Consider the following 20905-nt stretch of genomic DNA (forward strand, 5'->3'; position numbering starts at 1 on the left):
AGCAGCTTAGTTTGTTTATTTGTTTGTTTTTGAATTTCGCACAAAGCTACTCGAGGGCTATCTGTGCTAGCCGTCCCTAATTTAGCAGTGTAAGACTAGAGGGAAGACAGCTAGTTATCACCACCCACCGCCAACTCTTAGGCTAGTCTTTTACCAACGAATAGTGGGATTGACCATCACATTATAACGTTCCCACGGCTGAAAGGGCGAGCATATTTGGCGCGACGGGTATGCGAACCCGTGACCCTCAGATTATGAGTCGCACGCCTTAACACGCTTGGCCATGCCGAGCCAAATTTCTGTTATTGTTTTGAATTAAGCACAAAGCTACACCATGGGCTATCTGTGCTCTGCCCACCACGGGTATCGAAACCCGGTTTTCAGTGTTGTAAGTTCCGCAGACATACCGCTCAGCCACTGGGGGCAGCAGCTTAGTTCTTACATATGAAACATTATTTAATATTGTAACATAAGACAAACCGCAGGAAATAGACAGTGAGTGGGGGCTACTTGTATTTTACGAAATAGTCGAGATATTATTATATAAGCAGGAATGACAGATTGTTCACCTTCACGAATTTGGGGACAAAAATAGTAACAAAAAATTATGACGGAAACTTTGTTTATTCAACACATGAACTACTTGTAAAAGTGTTACTGCTAATGAGAAGTGACAAAAAAACGGATTTTCTTTATTGATATTTAATAATGAAGCCTTGAAAGGCGTAAGAAACTGCGTAGCATTGAAATAATTATCAAAATATACGTGCTATACACAGAGGTATGAAGTTCAAGGATCCTGACGCTTTTCATCAGATGTATATACTATATTCTGCTGTTGTTGTATGTTTCAGTGAAAAACTAAATTGGGCTATTTACTTTGTCCACGCGGGGAATCGAATCTCAAATTTAACGAAGCCAGTACATTTATCAATGCCCAATCGGCGAGTATATTCCGATGTAAAAGTTGTATATGATGCTGCATTAAGCACGTGACTGGTGTCTTGTCTTTCAGGTTCTTAATCATAAAACTATGTATAAGATGATATAAATAATTCAGATATTTTATTAAAGGTATATTGACTGAATACAAAATACCAGTTCATATTTAAGATGGATACAAAAATATCTGCGACGATAATGAAAATATAATTATAGTCGGAATATAGTGATTTCTATGTACATTTGTATAGCTTATTGTACTTTAACAAGTAGAGTGTCTATAGAACACGTACTTTAAATAGTGAGGTGCTCCCAGATACCGTATTTTATACAGTGTATTTCGATATTGTAATGATGCCTTTTTTTTTAACAACCGGTATTTTACCTTCTTCACGATTTGACCAAATTGTCTATAGGGCAACTAGTAAGACAGCGTTCGGAGAATGAAGATGAGGGAAAGCTAAGTTTTATGATTTTGGTTGTTGCCAAGCCCAAAGCTGCATAATAGGTTATCTTTGCTGTGCCCACCAGAGGTATCGAAACCGGACTTTTAGGGGTTTAAGCCCTCACATTTTCCGCTGAACCACTGGAAGGCACTAAGTTCTTAAATTTTGTTAATTATGACCAAATTGATATTATTCAAGATTCCTTATGAACGTTATACTTAATTTTGTGTTATTTTGAGATTCTATGGCTAATGTGTCTGTCCGACACGTTGTGCAAAATACAACAGAATAGTTTTTGTATGTAGATGTGTTAATTTATATATTCTCAAGATTTAAAACATTAATGTTGGAGTATTAAAGGCAATTGGAATAATGTTGTCACTGTAACTCAACATTAAAACAGTGTAGCTCCTGATCACGGTGAATCAAATACCTAATTTAGTATTTTTATTAAACAATTAAGCATACTAAATTATTTGGAGCAACTCTGTAACTCAGTAATAATAACAGGACAGTGTTAAGTACGATTACCATCAAGCAAGTTCTTATTCTGAATTTTTAAAAAATAAATAAAATCTTGAACTTAATTATAATAAACTGTTGTTGTTTTGTGCAAGGTACTAAAATGGGTTATCTGAACTTTGTACATCCAGTTTTTAGTGTTGTAAGTTTTTAACATGCACTGATTCACCAGAAGACTGCAATAAATTAAGAAGTTAATTGAATTTGCTCGGTTTCTGTAACTGAAAATTAAATTAGGCTTAAGTCAGATCTCTTTTTTTTTTTAGTTTTTGTTATTTTATTATTAAAGGCACTATCCCTTCTTATTTTCATTAAATGGAAAAAGAAAGAAAAGGATGGAACTATGATAAGAAAATAAAATAAGAAGCAAAGTGAAAGGAGAAAATTAAAAATTAATTAAGCAAATAAGTGTATATAAATTGGCGGTAGGCTATCAGTTATACAACCTGTAGGAAAGAGGGCTAATAAGAGAACTCCAACAACATGAGCTGTCTGCTTGGCTGTGCCAGATGTAATTATCTAGCTATAACCCCAATATCCATAACAGTGAGGACTAGATGCATAGAGCAACAGACAGAAAAATATTGATTCCAATGGAAAGTACTGACTGCTTCAATTCTGGCAGCTCCAGGGTAACAAGGTTCTTTTTAGCCTGTTGTAAATCGTTGGCAGAGCCAGAACCATCAGCACTAATATTCCTCAAGACATAACTTAGCCGAGAGGTGGTGAGGAGAACAGGAAGCTACGTAAAAGAGAAAGGGCGAATTGGAAGTGTTTTAGGATAATGTGAAATGCCTATAACCCCAATTTGAGATAAGCGATCCTCGGGAAGCTATTGGATAAAAACAGTCATAATAGTATAAGAAACAAAGGTATAGAAAGAAACATCATATAACAGAGACATCAAAATAGTTCTTAAACCATGGACGTCAGAATGAAACACTGAAAGAGAATTTTTTAAATTTGTTGATGCCAATACTGAATGCTATTAAGTACTTGTTCCCGGAACCAGCGGAAGAAGAAATGTTTGCAGTAAGCGTGAAGATTGCTGGCAAGAAATACACCCTGATCAACTTCTACCTATATCTCTAATGGCATTATGATAGGGGAAAAGATGTGAACTAGATTGCTGAATAAAGCACAATTCATCATTATAGACGACTTTAACTCCCAGAGCCATATCTCGCTGGACAATAGACGAAGTGTTAATGAAAAATCATAGGAGGAGGCACTAGAATACAGTTGATGTTTTAGTGTCTCCTTCTATGTATTCATAAATACAGGCTTGTGTTCACAACCCATTCAGAGCAATAACTTCAATTTCATCTCCCGAAAGGCAGGAAATGCAACAAGGAAGTGATCTATGGCCGAGTCGAGTTTTCCTTATTGCACTTCCTGTCTTTCGTGAGCTGAAATTGAAGTTCTTGCTTTTAATAGATTGTGAACACAAACCCGTATTTATTAAAACACTTAGGAATGAGCTATCACAAAAACTTACTCAAACTAAAGGCTTCCAATATAGAACAGGGTACAATACCATTATGAATAGATACAGAAGACAGTGAGAAAAGTACAAATGAGACATAACAGATCACAATAAACTCAAATTCAAGAGAGCAGAAGTGGAATAGGTAGCAAACCTAGAAAGAAAAGATTGAGGTCAGTAAAACATACACTGAAGCCAAAACGTTTAAGCAATGAAAAAGTGCGATCCAGTACAAAGTAGCAGAATTCAGTAAAACTGTCTTAGAATTCTAGCAAAAAAGAAAATAATATGGGGCCATTTCTGTCAGTAGTATGATATGGCAATCCATGTTATGCTAAACTCTCTTTAAGACCTAGAAAAAATTATGAAAAAAATAGTTTCTCATTAAAGAGCTCAATTGTGAGGGTCTTAAAAGTGAACAAAATGGTGATATTTTCTTCCTGAGATTTTCTAGCTAGCTACAAAAAAGACCAATATGAAATAGACACAGCAGGAAGTGAATGACAGAATCAAACAGGATGATGGCTCATGGTTACAGATACTAGTGATACTAGATAAATTAGAGAGAAACTGTTAATAGCATAGAGGGATTGACCACTAGGTTCAGATGGTACAAGATAACTAAAGCCAAAATTACCCATGAAAAAGAAAGCAAACCTAGTTAAAACAATCAATTTGCAATTGTAGAGACGTGAACATAGAAGGACCTCAGAGGCAATGTTACTCAAACCCTTCAAAGACCATCTCAAGATGAAGGGAAACAAGTTAATAGCACTACTGTCAAATGTACAGATAAAGCTCGTGAAGAATATAGCACCAAAAAAGACTCTTGAAAAATCTATAGAAGAGACTCTGTTTGCCTACCAAGGTAGGCAGAGCAAGATTAAAGACGTCTACGATCTTAAGTGTTAGAGAAATCACATACAGCATTTGCCTGTGTAAGTTTACTACACAGCACTACACGGTTTTGCTGTTTCACTTTAAAAATACCTGTAGTCAAATGAATATTGGCATGTTCGAAATGAAGCTAAAGGCTTTAAAAGTATTGAAAATTCTTATATAAAAGATATTGGCTTTTCTGGACACCAGTCTTATCAACTAAAATTTAACGTAACATCTAGGCTGTCCCATTTTCTAAACTAATCTAGTTTAGTAAAAGAAACTCAAATCCAGCCCTTATCATTTATATAGTTATCAAGCTATCTCTTTAATTCTCTTAAATTTACTACCTCCACAACATCCAAAGGTAACCTGTTTCAAAGACCAACCACTCTGTTAGAAAAATAAAACTGTTGTAGCTGAAGATGACTTTCATCCTGCTAATATTTAAATTTGTATCTCCTAGTCCTACCATTCTCACCATTAACTACGAAAAAACATTATAATATATCAAAACTATTAATTGTCTTAAAAATCTTAAATACCCCAATCAGATGCTCTCTAAGTTTTCTTTTTTTTCAAGAGAAAACAGTTTCAGCTATCTTAACATCTCCTTGTTTGACAGACCATCCATTCAGGCACTATTCTTGAAGTCTTCTTCTGAATCCATTCCAACAATTTAATGTTCTTCATAAAGTAAGGAGACCAAGATAGATCAATATTCTCAAAATGGCCAAACCAGTGACAAAGAATAAATGCATATCCTCCTTAGTCTTGTATTAAATATTTCTGTAGAAACAACCTAATATCCTATTTGCTCTATTACTAGCAAGAGCACACTGCTTGAATAACTTAAGAAAGTGATGATATTATTAAGGTTATTCTCATCAAAATTATACTTATAATTCAAATTATACTAACCCATTTGCACTACCTTGCATTTATTATAATTAAAACTCATTTGCCAAATATTCGCCCAACTCACTAAATGATCTAAATTTCTTTGTAAAGCAGCATCCTCTTCTTCACAGCCAGAAACACCCAAAACCTTAATATCATTAGCAAATTTAAGTAATTTATTGACCATTCTTTCTGTTGTATCATTGAAGTAAGTAAAAAAGAGCAAAGGTCTTAAGACTGAGCCTTAAGGTACCCCACTTGTAACATTAATCTAGTTTCACTGAACTACATTTATAATAACCATCTGCAAAGTATTTTCCAACAATTGGTATAATACTAATAGGCCTATAATTACTGGTGCAATTTTATCACCTCCCTTGAAAAAAAAAGTGACATTAGCCAACTTCCCCTCCTATAATACCTGCTTACTGTTCAAGGACTAACAAAAATTAATAGAAAGTGGCTCGCATATCCAATCCCTAACCATCTTCAAACCCCTTGGGGAAATATTATCTGGCCCAGGATCCTTACCGTTCTTTAAACTTCCCAATTTTGTATTACCAAGCTCAAAATTAATGTGATCACCTTGCTCGACCTTGTTTCCATCTATCTACTATTCAATACTGTTTAAATCTTTATTTGTAAAACTCAAGAAAAAGCAGAATCTAATAACTTAGAAATCTAAGAATAATCATAAACGAGATTTCCTTTGTGATCCCCTCAACAAACCCACCTCATCCTAAAATTTGTTTCCCCTGAATGTATTTAAAGAAATATTTTCTGTTAACTTTGTCATTTACAGCCAAACTTTTTAAACGTTATTTTTGATGTCCAATTTCCTGTTTAACTAACTTTCGTAATATTTTATAATCTTTTAAATCTCATGTTAAACTAGTCAATTTAAAGTTATTAAGTTGTGATGCTTCCTTTAATTTTATCCTTTGTACCCTTTGTAAACCAGCATGTTTTTTTTTTTACTTGCAGTCATCCTTTGGTTTCTATAAGGAATACGTTTGCTTTGAATATTTAAATATTTATCATTAACCATTTTCCACATTTGAATAATGGCTACCAATAACTTAGCTTCCAATTCACGACACAAAATATGCTTTATTGAAACTTGTAATCAAAATACTATTAATCTTGATTTTCATATACAACAAAATATTAAACTTAATGTAACAATGATCACTTGCACCCAGTCTTCACCCTCTCAACCATTTTTATATCAGAAGTTAACAAGAAATCTAAAATAGCGTTGTTAGTAATAGGTTCCTTGACCACTTGGTGAGAAAAGGCATCTTGTGCTGTTTCCATAAACCTTTCTCTCTCATGGTTTGACTCTTAATATTTCCTAATCTACATGCATGAAATTAAAATCACCCATAATTATGACTTCATTAACATTTCAAAGCTTAATCTTACTGTAAAGTTTCTCATTAATTTCGTCAGTATAATCTGTTGGTGTTTAAAAAATTCCCATTAAAAGCCGTTTCCTTTACATCTGCTAATAGAAACACAAATGGATTCAATATCCTTGCTAGTGTCTTCGAAATTTTCAGTCGTAATACAATGCAATTCACATTATACGTAAACATCCATATATAACCCCCCTCCTCCTCTTTTTAGACTCTATCCCTATTAAATAGCCTAAAACTCTCTATTTCAAAGATACTTATGTTATCAAAATTGTATATGTTTAACCATGTTTCAGTTATTCCCATTATATGAAAATCTTTCATTTCTACCAGTGCTCTAAAGTAATATATTTCTTATACTTCTAGCGTTACAATTGTAACAACTAAGCTTACCCTTAGAACTACTTCTACATTTATTTTCTATGCTAAACGTTTCTCTTCATCTTATTTGCATTTAGTTTGTTCTGGCCTTCACAACTCTCTAGTCCAAGTTTAAAATTTCCCTTATAGCTGAGTTAATAGTCCTTATTAATAATCCAGCCCCTACTCTATTTAAATGTAAGCCATCCATTCCAAAACAGCTTCCTTCTCCCATTAAATTGATCCTACAAGTCCAACCAGCCACTCTTCTTATATTTACATATTAACCTAACTCTATCATTCAGCCCTAGTAATCTACTTATAATTTCATCCCCACAATTAATTCTCAGCATTATCCTGACACAATTAAGTTATGGATTTTTCTTTAAATGCCTTTACTAACCCTTTGTACTTATGAATTAGCTCCTCTAGTCTACAGGGTGGCCCGGAAGTCCCTACCCATCCATATATCTTATGCATCCACTGTATCTATATGCTGTCCCTCATTCTCGCTGCATAATATTATGCGACGCCTTGTTCTGTGAGACATTCTCAAGTGTAAATGGGTTTACATCGGCCATGTTTCTCTGAAAAAAAGGAAACAAATTTATAATACATGAGTAATTGAATATAACATAATAACATATGGATGGCTAGGGACTTACGGGCCACCCTGTATCTTTCCCTACGTCATTAGCCCTATGTACACAACATAAACTACATCAGTACTAGCCCCCTTTATTATATCTCTTGCTTTGCCACACGTGCCCAAAAAGAGCACAATCTAGTTCTTTTATCCCAATTTGCCATACAGATTATCCTATCCACATGCTTGGTCAAGGAATCAGTTATAACTATAATATCTTTAAAATTATCACACACATCCTTCTCTGATCTTTTTATTTTCTTTCCCTCCAATATTTCCACATTTTTATGAGCCAAGGGTTGCAATATGTTGCTCCATAGAACATGTTCGTTACAATTAAATTCACTATTTTTAGCCATAATAGTACTGTTTTTAACGTCCTGAAGGCCGCTGTTAGTTGATGTATCCCTTGCATGTGAAAGCTTAAATTCCTCGTGAAACACTTGTGCCATTATTCAGTTTACACTTCTCTTTATCTGATGACTCTATTTTAAGTAGAATCGCCTCTAACTTCTCGTTCAATCTGCAAACCTCGCAAACAAATTGCATATCTTTATTACTAGTTTCCTTAAAAGTACATACCAGATCGAGTTCCCAAATAAAACGCACTCATTGCACCTATAACACCTATCAAACCGTAATCACCTAATTCCTATACTAGTCTTACCCATTGTACTTGTAGAGTCTGGGAATAAATATTTAACACTAAATACCCGTAGCTCAAAATTTGAGAATGAAATATATCACTTTAAAGTAATCAAAGTTTATCTTTAACTAAAAACAAATGACAGATAACTAGTCTTTATTTTAGTGGATGTTTATGTAATAATACAATCAATTTAGCCAAGTTTACAACCTACCTACAACATACGTTTAAACTAATGAATCTAAACCCAAGTAACCAAGTTCATCCTTAAAACATTAAGAGACAATCAATTAACCTTTATTATGTACTTGTGCAATAAAACAATCTATTTTACCTGTTTTATAATTTACTAATAAGTTGAATTGTTACTAAGCCTAAAGCACAGTTACAGATCCCAGGCCTAATATAACGTTCTATTACAAGTTACACCACTAAACTCTAATTTAATGTTTTAACCCTACTCTTTTTATTTACTAATTTTCTTTAATCTATTTATTATTTTGTTTTTTAAATAATATTCAAAAATCTCTAAGAGTTTAGCTTTCTAACTTCTTCTCTCTCCCGTAGCGTCTTCTATATATTTCGCAAGAAAATATATGAATTTTTTTCACGCTGGATGGCCCACAAGAATCACGTTATTCGCCATGAAAAAGTCCTTTGTCCTACAGGCATTGTGCATTGCAGTGTTATCTTGCTGAAATATCCAGTCATTTTCACAAAAGAGAGGGCCTTCAGTCAATAAAAATGCTCTCTCCAACATGCCAATGTAGCTAACTGCTGTTTGACGCCCCTGTATAACCTGAAGCTCCACTGTTCCATGGAAGGAGAAAGCACCCCACATCAGATAGAACCTCCACCACTGTGTTGTGTAGAAAATGTCTCTGGTGGGATACCCTTATCGTGTCAGTAACGTTGGAAGCCATCTGGACCATCCAGATTAAATTTTTTTCTCATCAGAGAACAAAACCTTCTTCCACTTTTCTACGCCCCATATTTGGTGCTTCTCAGCAAAGTTTAACTGAGCTGTTTCGTGGTGTGGAAGAAGTCGTGGTCTTTGAAGACGTTTACAGTTTTTAAAGCCTTTCTCTCGTAGATGCCGTCTTATTGTTCTTGAGCTGCATTCTGAATCCGTAAGGGCCTTAATCTGGTTTGACGATCGGCTGGTGTCTTGCCGGACAACCCGTCGAATCCTCCTGCTCAACGCCGGCGAAATTTTCTTGGGCTGACCACTTGAAATTGTCGTTCCGTATCCCTCAGGATCTTTTAAGAAATTTGCAACAACAGTTTTACTACGCCCAATCTCACCAGCGATGGCACGTTGAAAAAGACCTTGTTTTTGCAGCTCGACAATTCTGCCACGTTCAAACTCTGTCAACTTTTTAGCCTTTGCCATGTTTTTACCCAATGTAACACAGGAGATGCCAGTGGGAGATGTTAACAACGCTGATGCTCGAACACAAATGACTAAATTTTGTTATGTGTTTACTGATTAACGCTTCGTTTCAGTACGGTCTTAAGCTTTTGACCAGCTAGTATTTAGGCTAATTTCATAGTGTTCACATTTTCCCTATTAAATGCTAAAAAAAGTTTCTATTTTTATTTTCTCTTTTCTTATTGTCATCTTTCGAAGCTCTACTCAAATAACTGGTTGAGTCTAACGACGCAAAATGCATATTTTTTTCTTTATGTTCATTGGCCTTAAGGTTTTGGCCAGCAGTGTAGATACTAATAAGTTGAATACAAATGAAGGTTGGTATTAGGATGTGAAGAGAAAGGTCAGTACTGGTCAATACAACTAAAGTCATGCAATGTATAGATATATATGAGCAGAGATCGACAATGAAAAGCCCTGTCACGTGCAACATCTGTGTAGAAATACGTAAATCTAATGTTTGAATGGTCAACAGCGAAACATTTGGTTATCTAGTTGATTGACAGTGGAATATGAAGTAAATAATGAAACACCTGTCAGATTGATTAGTAACAGTAAAGACAATAACAGGATCAAACCCTTTACAGACTACCAAACGCTCATCACAAAGTTAGAAACAGACTGCATTCAATGAATACAAGTGAATACAGATTTGAATCTATAACGACATTTATATCAGGCCACAGTGACATAACATTCAACAAGAAAATAAATCGCCAACATGATATAGTAAACGGAATAGCGAGTAGAATAAGAGAAAAGAAAATGATGGAACGGAGATCATACTGATCAAGTAAAAAAATTGAAGGAAAGAAGATAGAAGCATGGAAGTAAGGTGAATACAACAGTATTAAAAAGCACATGTGCTATTTACATTAAATAGAACTGAGCATTTTCATTAGAAAGACTTAGTGGAGGTTGCTTTGGTCGGTGTCAAACTCCCCACGCATAATACAGTAGTTGAAGTAACAATAAAATATTATTACTTACATTGGATATTTAGTATTAAACATAATATAATTATACTAGAGGTAAGTGATACACAAAACTTAATAATAAATAATAAGGTGTAAAGCAAAAGTGTTTATATTCCTATGGTTCGGAATTGTAGATGTCGCCACGTTGCCTGATATCACATTGGTAAAGATAATGAAAAGGGATTCCAAAACTGGAGATCTGTGCTTTTCTCAGTTCGAAACTCCTCTAGCGTGTGTATGAAGAAATAGTACAGTGTAATATTAAAATACAGAAACGTTTTATTTACTTACTATTTTATTTATTTATGTAATCACTACTAACTCTAGGAGAAAGTAATTTAAAAGAATGCATGGAGTTTCGAGACCCAAGAACTAAAGCGCTTTCTATTCTCTCTTTAATAAACAAAGGGGGAGTTTGATATGGATAAAAGTAAATAACTTAATATTAAAATCGAGAGTAGACAATTTGTTTTGTTCTTTTTCACTATTATTCATTTTGACTTCATACATTTAGGTTTCCTAATCCCCTGAAGCATGTAATAGAGATAGGAGTAGCAGTATTAAAATAAGTTTAATTATATTCGGTATTTTTAGCAAAATTATTTTAATAATGTTAGATACTAATAAAGTAAAAAATAATAACGTTTTCTATGGTTCGGAATTAGAGAGGGCACCACCTTAACGGAACTGCTGCCTAATAAACGTCATATGATGGGACTCCGTAATTGGAAGGAGGTACCTAAGTTTTAACCAGTGTTAAACTTTTTTTGGCGTGTAATCAAATCAAACATTAATTCACTCAGTTAATAAGGTATAATAAGCTTAGATTTGAAATAATGTTTGTTTGGTTTTTGTACTAATTTCTTTAGTAATTTTGAACTTTTCCGATATTTTGCTCAGTTACATAGTTTGAGAGAATATATGATATAAATGTATTACACTATTATTAAGTGGTGTTTAAAATAAATGATATAATTATATTGCCCAGTTAAGTAAGTGCTTTAAAAAATGAAGGTATACAAAACTTTGCTCAATTACAAAGTTACATACAACATGGGAGATAGATGTTTTGTTCAGTTAAGTATATATATATTGTTCTGCTAAATAAGTACAAGGAGTAAACGCTATATGTTTTGTTTAGCTAAGAAGGTGCTTTGCCCTACAATATATTTGTATGTGTGTGTATATATATAATATATATATATGTTTGTTATAACCTAACAACAATTCGAAACAAAAATATATTAATAAATAATAAACAAAAACCGCTGCACTAATTAAAAATATCCCAGGGTACAAACTATAATGTGGGATATAAAATGTACCCTAGGTTTTAGAGGTGACTATAAAATAGGACCCACAGGTGGGTGGGGATACACGGTCTGTCAGTCTTAACCTCCATTCGCCAGTCTCACATAGAGAAATACAACGAAATAAAGGAGTGGCAATAGGTATAGAAATAGAAATTAGGAGAGCGACATGTGGGTACTCAAGCCCACAACGTCCCACATCTGCCTACGGACAGTTATGGGAAGATAATTGCTTTCCAAAGTAAATAAGATAAAAATTAATTGAAAAATGAAAATAAGAATAAGAAAAATAAGGTATCACCATTTGGGGATAAGTAAGTAAGACTTACAGACAGTGTATCCCCACCACAATGTGGATCCTACTTTTTCAGCTATCTCCAAAATTAGGGTACATTTTATATCCCATATTATAATTTGTACCTGGAATCTTTTCAATTAGTACAGCGTTGTTTTGTTTATTATTTTTTAATTTATTTTTGTTTCAGCTTGTTTTTTGGTTATAACAAACTAATACAGTTAGTCAAAGGTTTGGATTTGCTGTTTTTAATGCAGTCCTTCCTTTTGGTTTTGTTTGCTTAACATTATCAGTATTAATTTTTTCTAATATATATATAAAGACACAGTTGTACAGGCACACAGAACATACAAGGTAGAGTTCTTGCACAGAATAATGGTGACATGTCTTGTTCAGTTACAAGAGGTACATAGACCATGTTATAGATATCTTCTACTGCTTACAACAGATCATTAGCCTCTATTGTGAGAGTTCACTTTTCTTAGTATTTCGCAGTTAAAACTAAGATTTTTAGTCCCTATGTTTAATGGTGTTAATTATCGGTAACGATCGAACCTACCTGTTCTGATGTCACAACGATTACCAGAATAGTCTGGTGGACACAAACATCCAAAGGAACCAGTAACCATCAGATAGCAGGATCCACCATTGCGACAATAATTACTTGGACAGTATGGAATTTCGCAGTTCTGACCTATAGAAGAAGTTTTGCGATATTTTAATTTTAACCTTGTCAGAGTTAATACTTATGTCATTCGTCTTAAATCATCTGATATCAGAATCTAATTTTTATTCATTACGCCAAATATGAAAAGAAAACGCATCACTGTTACGTTTAGCAAGATGATTTTAAAACCAAAGATCTCTTAATAGATTGTTTAACCTCAAATATTAAAAGAGAAATGCTTAAATATTCGTTACTTAAAATAACGATGTGAAAAGTGGTTCTCCGTTAATATCAACTGTAACATATCAAGGTCAGAGTCTACACAAGAATCGGATTAGGATAACAAGAGGTACTTTACCTTTAAACCCAGGTCTACACGAGCAGAAGTAAGAGCCTTGAGTATCGATGCAAGTGCCACCATGTTTACAAGGGTTGGATTCACATTTATCCACCAAAATCGGATGTCTGTATGGCTGTTCTCTGGCAAATTTGTCAATTTTTAACCAACTGTCGTTTTCTGGACAACAATAAACATGTTAAAACAAAAGACAAATGGATAAATAAACGGAAATACATGGATGGGCTAACTTTACATACTACAAATAACTGCCATTAGGGGTTTTGAAACCTGTGTTTAATGAGAGTGAACTCTGTTTGAACCGTTGTAGCACTTACTGTCATGTTTGATTATACATGGTGTATCTCTCGCTGCTTATTGAGAAAACACACATCTTGTGAATTTCTAAAGATTTAGATTAAAAATGAAGTCTCGATACTTGAAGGATAACACAACGTCGGTTAATCAATCGTTCGTATAATTTGTCATCGTCTCCAAAATCATTACTCCAAGATTTTCATTACAACCAAGGAAAATAAATTCCGATATTAAGTGACAAGGTTAAAACTCCCTAAACAGTTATTTGGTTTTAATGCTAACAAAAAGAAGTGGACATTCCCAAGATAATTTACTTCTGAACAAAACACACACTCCAGGTTATTGATAAGTTTCTTCTGGTTTGTTTTGTTTTGAATTTAGCGCAAAGCTACACGAGGGCTATCTGAGCTAGCCGTCCCTAATTTAGCAATGTAAGACTCTCTAGGCAGCTAGCCATCACTACCCACCGCCAACTCTTGGGCTGCTCTTTCACCTACAAATAGCGGAATTGACCGTCACATTATAAAGCCACCCCAGAGGTGAAAGGGCGAGTATGTTTGGTTGGATGGGGTTTCGAACACGCAGCTCGCAGATTACGAGACGATCGTTTTAATCACTTGGCCATGCCAGTCTGTAAACTTATGGACTTACATTAAAATCCTGGGTTTGATTCTAGCAGTAAATAAAGTGCTCCAACGTGCAATATTTCAATAAGAATCAATAATGTTTAGCAAAATTAATTTCTGCTTTCAATAATATATGTACATATTAATCACTTTCGATTTTACACTTTGCATTCTTTCACTTTCTTAACGTTTTTATCTTAACAGTTAACAGTTTCTTTCAACGGCAGAGTACAAAAGTATCACTACCACATGAAATCTTAAAGGTTTTGGAAGCACAGGCTGTACATTCCTTGTAATAGCTTCTTTTCAATGAATGGATCTTTGACCTTATAAGCGCTGGCTAATAACTAACAGACATAAACAAACCAACTGAAGTATTGCTTGCCATTATACTAACATTACATGTAACAACAACGTGTGTATCACTATCAAAGGTTTTAGTAACGGGCATATTAGATGTAGTACCAGCAAAAGTACAAAAGCAATTTCTTCATCATGTCAGAGAGAGAAAAAAGTTTTATCCTTCGAGTAATTTTCAGTTAAATATTCAAATTATTCTTTTTACAAACCAGAATTAAACTACAAGATATTTTAGTTTATTCTAAAAATATTAAGTTTGTAGACGAGCTAATAATTCGTTTATGAATTACCTCTGCATTCAGATTTCGACTTGGTTTGTGCAGTAGAATACGTTCCTTTTGGACATGGTTTGCATTTGGATTGTCCAGTTTTGTCCTGATAAAAGTTTTCTGGGCAGGAGGAACACTCTCCCTTGTCTTCGTATGTCCCTCTCGGACATTCCACTGTAAATGACAAGTTTCTATGATATGAATTAACAATTTGAAAACGTTCTGTTTCTTTGTCGAAGCAAATTAAATTCTTGACTTAGTATAGAACTTCTTGAGACCCCGTCAACAATTCAACAAAACTGATTCAATACGTTACATATAAAAGTGTTAATAGAATTGGTTCTATCATTCTTATATCAGATGATGTATAACTTAACAAGTTCACGTCTTGTTGTTTTTTATTTTCATCCAGCAGTATCAGATAAATATTATTTTACTTAACGTATAATTGTTCTGTATTTAATACAACTTAATTTTTATTTCAATAGCTCTATTACTTTAGCTGTTTCAATGTATTTTAGTAAATAATGACAAGCAAATTAATTTTAAATGCTAGACTAGTTTTTGAATTGAAATATGTTACGGTTATTTAAAATAAAAATAAATATTTGTATTTACCCGAAGTTTCTCTTTTTAAATTACTTTTCCAAAATAATACCGAACTTCCAACTAATACAACGAGAAAGTAGTTAACAAAATGATTTCAAGGTGGAGCTGGAAGCTTGCGAGCTTTGGACTCCTAAGTCTTCTTTAAATTTAAGTAAATATGTTCAGCTTCATTCTGTCACATTCTTTTTGATGTTGTTTTAGTCGGAAGATTCTCTTTCGTAGCCACAACCTTTTTCTTTCAAGAGAAACTGTCAATATTGATTGGCATGTGGCGTGTCTATAGAGCCCGTTGTTTTCTTGTACAAGTTTTTCAGCTTCCATGGAGAACACTAAATATTGCTTTCTACGAAATGTTTTTCTTTACTCCTCCATCATTTACTAGTTTCTCTGTATGGTTATTTCGCTTCATTTGTTGTTGTTTGTTATTGAGCACAAATCTACACAAACAGCTGTCTGCTTTGTGCCCACCACGGGTATCAATATCCGGTTTCAAGCAGTATAAGTCCACAAACATACCATCCTGCCACTGAGGTCCATTTCACTCAGAATGAGCAGTAACATAATCATCTGGCCGCTAATCTAGAGGTTTTTAATATAAGCGTGGCACACACTGGTAGCTCTATAATTACATTTAGAAGAAAAGAATGCGTGATTTTCATGGATTTCTATAATTTGTAAATAAAACCTCTGTAAGACTCTCGACTTTAGAATCTGTTTAGTTCCTGTATTCATCTGGCTTTACTTTTAAACTTTTCGTGGACTCCATTATTTATATTTGTTGCCTATAAACACGACCTTATTTAAAAGCACACTGTAGCGCCGCCTAATTGTGGAGAGTTGTATGACCTAAACGCAATTATTTTTGTGCCTACGGATAATACTATAAAGCTATAAATTTAAATTCTATTTTAAGTTTTCTTTCAAGAACTAAGATTACACTTTCCATCTTACCTGTTTCGCTTTTGACAAGTTATAGTGACCGATACATCTTTTCCCACTTTCAATTTGTCCGATTCATTAATGTGAGACCGTGTTTGTTAAATTATATTACGTTTGTTTTGGAATTTCGCACAAAGCTACTCGAGGGCTATCTGTGCTAGCCGTCCCTAATTTTGCAGTGTAAGACTAGAAGGAAGGCAGCTAGTCATCACCACCCACCGCCAACTCTTGGGCTACTCTTTTACCAACGAATAGTGGGATTGACCGTCACATTATACACCCCCACGGCTGGGAGGGCGAGCATGTTTAGCGCGACACGGGCATGAACCCGCGACCCTCGGATTACGAGTCGCACGCCTTACGCGCTTGGCCATGCCAGGCCTAAATTATATTACGGAATATACATTGGTTTTAAACGGAGAATAATGTAAATTAATAGTTAAAAACAAAGCTCAACTACGTTTTAACAAATTAACCTGTCATTGTTAGGTAAAATTATACCGTTATGTTTTAAACTATTTATTCAAGATCAGACAATAATTTAATATTTGACTACACCATCATAAATTCGTTCTCGAACATAATATTACAAAAATACCGCAATTTTAAACAATTATTTGATTGGAGAATAATAGAATCAAACAATTTCAAATATCACTAACAACATTTGTTGGTGAAAGGATCCACTGTGTATCCTGGCTCATTGCAAACTAAGCTAAATTTGTCTTGATGAAATGAATGCGACCATAAATCTGCTCCTGCTTTCTCTATTTTTTGCTTGATCTCTGTATTAGAAGTCACAATATCCTTGGTATGAAGAAGTACTTCTTCTATCAAAGCTTCGGCATTAGTAATTCCATCAAGATATTCATATTCTTCTGGGATATACTCTGTCTAAAAAAAAAAAATAAAGGTATTACATTTTACTATTTTTTGAAAGGGTATCTCTCACAATGCTGAAAACGCCATCAAGATATCCATTATCTTTTGGGATAAATTCTGTTTGGAAGTAAAAAGTCAAGGAAATATACTAAAACGTTTTTGAAAGGGTATATCTTACAGTGTTAGTAATACCATCAAGATAACTGTTCTCTTCTAGAACATACTCTGGAAATAAAAAGCCAAGGAAATATACTACAATGTCTTTGATATGGTATATCTTACAGCATCGGTAAACCACAAAGATATTCACACTCTCCTGTGGTGTACTTCGCGTGGGAAGAAGTTTGACAAGAGCCTAAGATAATTTTTGTTAGGAAGCAATTCCTGTCTGATGAAAATATTGTCATTCTGGTATTTCTATGGGACGTATTCTATCTACAAAAAGAAACGTTTTACAGTATAACTTACATAAATCTTAACAAAGGAGTAAAATAATTTATATTAAGTCGTTAATCAGCTATTTTACTCGTAGACTATCATATATCAGTTCTTATTTTCTTGTTATTGTTGCGTTTATTTTCAAAAGTCTATTCCACCATTGATAGAAATAATCATTTTGTAATGTACTTGGGTCAATTCTTACATTTGTAAGAACGAGCTACTCCGAGTTTCAAATAATGGAAAAAGTAAATCGAAAAGAATCGGAGACAGTGGAAAAGTCTCAAATGCTCGTGCAGTATTAGATACACAAAACATTTGCGGTCAAATTATTACCTTTATTGCAACAATTCTTCTCTAAATGCAGGATTTCTAGACTAAATACTAAAGTTTATAATCGCAGACACCGAAATTCATAACTTAAATTGTCTTAGGCCTAACATCAGTTAAATCTTTATTAAGTACTGTTTATGTTATATTAAGAGATACAATCAAAATGTAGCTTATTTCCCTATTTTGCTTTAGTTTAGTAAGGGCTAATATTTACCATACCTACTACTATCAATTAATAAATTTTTATTATTCTTCGACATAACGTTAATCCTCTTTTTATTTAATATATTGTTGTTTTGGTTTGTTTTGAATTTCGCGCAAAGCTACACGAGGGAAATCTGCACTAGGCATCCCTAATTTTGCATTGTAAGACTAGAAAGAAGGCATTTAGTCATCACCGCCTACCGCCAACGTTTGGGCTACTCTTTTACCAACTAATAGTGACATTGACCGTAACATTATAACGCTCCCACGGCTGAAAGGGTGACCATGTTTGGTGTGACGGAGATTCGAACCCGCGACCCTCGGATTACGAGTCGAGTGCCTTAACCATCTGGCATGCCGGGTCTATATCATTTGAAATACTGTGTTTAGTCCTCTGCGTCTTACCTTAAGAAAAACAGTGATTTGTTGGAAAGGGTTCAGAGAAGGGTTACTAGAATGGTGCCTGGGATAAAAGGTTGTTATATCGGGAGAGCCTTAAATCTCTCAAATTGTTTTCTCTGGAAAAAAAGAAGAGTTAGGGTGGATCTGATTGGTGTGTTAAATTGTAGAGGGGATTGATAGTATTGATGCATATTTTCATATTTTACAGGGAGAACAGTAGGGGCACAAATATAAATTTTAGCAAGGTGAGAGTCATCTTCAGGTAGACAGTTTCATTTTTTCTAACAGGATGGTTGGCCTTTGGAATGAGTTACCTTCGGATGTTGTAGAAGCAGCAAGTTTAAGTGAGTTTGAGAAAATGTTTAATAATTATAGGAATAATGAAGGCTGTATTTAAGATTATTTTAATGTAGCTTAGAAGATGGAACATCTGAAATGGAGCAATCGATCCCATTTCCAAAAACGTTATGGTACGTTAAAAATATAGAAAAGATGGGTTAAATGCATAAGCGAATGTGTATTATAATAAAACAACTTCTAAAGCTCTTTGAGATTATCTGTTTTTATCTTTCGTTTGGGTGATGATCTCTGCTTAATGTAACTCACCTATAAACAAAATCAAAGAAGGTTTACCCTAGTCTGTGTGTTTTTCGTTTTTTATATTTTTAATTTCGCGCAAAGTTACACGAGGGCTATCTGCGCTAGCCGTCCCTAATTTAACAGTGTAAAACTAGAGGGAAGGCAGTTAGTCATCACCACCCACCGCCAACTCTTGGGCTACTCTGTTACCGTCACATTATAACACCCCCACAGTTGAAAGGGCAAGCATGTTTGGTGCGACTGGGATTCGAACCCCCGACCCTCAGATTACGAGTCGAACGCCTTAACCCCCCTGGCTATGGCGGGCCTCACCCTAGTTAACTATACTAAAAGTTTATTTCAGAATTTTCACGCAGAGTTACATAAAGAGAGCTAGTTGCACATAACAGCCCCTAATTTTGAACTTATAGAGTAGAAGGAAGAAGGTTGTCAACAGCACGCTCCGCCAAATCTTGATCGAATAGTTGGGTTTGACTGTCACTATTGTAGCGTACTTACGGTCCCAAGGTTTGGATCACGTTTTTGTAGCAATGGATCGAGAAGCCACAAATAGTTGTATTCATAGTCTGGGTGTACTTACCACAAAAATACGCCCGACTTCACACTAAATAATGTTGGAATGACCCGATTCTTTATATAATCTAAAGTAATAATTCATACAGATTCTTTCGTCAGTTGATTCGTCACACGTATAACAAGATTGACAGTGGAAGCTAATGGAATTGGTTATTAAGTCACGTGTAGTTATTAAATAAGGTGGCTGCAGCTAACTAACACAGAGCTCAACTAGTGCGAAAGAAAGAAGGCTTAATCACAAGAATCAAACTAAATTGTTCTAAGTTCCTACTCCAGAGTGTATTCGACAACAGTTAATAAGTAATATTTTATGTCTTGTGAAAAAGAGAAAATAAAACATCGTTACGTTCACTGAAAAGAAAAGTAAAATAATTAGTGGTTTGACCAAACGACCTTCGTTGGGTGTCCTAAGCCTAAAAACAGATGACGTTAATCATGCACTTCGCCTATTCCAACTGAAGTATTTGGTCTGTCACAAGATATCCTACCTTATCAGAATTTCCCTTAAACATACACATCTGACAATCAGAAATAGCCTATGTAAACTGAAAATAAATAATGGGCTGTATTGTTAAAATTAAGAAAGGGTTCATATTCAAAGCAATGGCAGTGCTCATTACATTACTGTATAGAGTATTGTGGAAAGCCACAAATAGTACTTAACTCCCACATGATAGGTGTAACATACAATTCGGAAGTCCTCAGGATGATACAATGCTACAAACACTAAAAAAAAACATAACTAGAGATAAACAGAAAACTACAATGTGTCAGTCTACAGAAGGACACAGTTTGATAACTCGTAAGATGTGCAATATGGAAAACAGATACAAAAATGTACGCTAGAAAAAACAACAACAGTAGTTAATTTCACAGAAGTTAATGGCGAGTGGAAGTTGCGAAACGGTAGAAGAGTTGAATGTGAAAAATAGCAGAAAGATAGTAACGATGGAGTGCGAGCAGGACGCTGATGGAAGAATTGAAAATCATGAAAAAATGTAATGGTGTAGTATGGAAACAAATGTATAAATACACTACATAAAACAAGTAATGATTATGGCTTTTAGTATTCGAATCTAGAACATG

At 34.4% G+C, this 20905-nt stretch overlaps 1 protein-coding gene across 2 annotated transcripts in view; it reads right to left on the reverse strand.

Moving 5' to 3' along the window:
* Positions 1 to 20905, reverse strand: part of LOC143226281 (uncharacterized) — an 86536-nt gene that overhangs the window by 8655 nt on the left and 56976 nt on the right. For both annotated transcript variants that reach the window (XM_076457038.1, XM_076457039.1), the window contains exons 19-22: positions 17047 to 17278; positions 14858 to 15010; positions 13285 to 13443; positions 12819 to 12953 (exon numbers count right to left, since the gene is read on the reverse strand). In XM_076457038.1, the coding sequence (XP_076313153.1) occupies positions 12819 to 12953; positions 13285 to 13443; positions 14858 to 15010; positions 17047 to 17278 (679 nt within the window). The remainder of the gene's footprint in view (positions 1 to 12818; positions 12954 to 13284; positions 13444 to 14857; positions 15011 to 17046; positions 17279 to 20905) is intronic.

Source organism: Tachypleus tridentatus, chromosome 9, assembly GCF_004210375.1.
Source record: "Tachypleus tridentatus isolate NWPU-2018 chromosome 9, ASM421037v1, whole genome shotgun sequence".
Classification (NCBI taxonomy): Eukaryota; Metazoa; Arthropoda; class Merostomata; order Xiphosura; family Limulidae; genus Tachypleus; species Tachypleus tridentatus.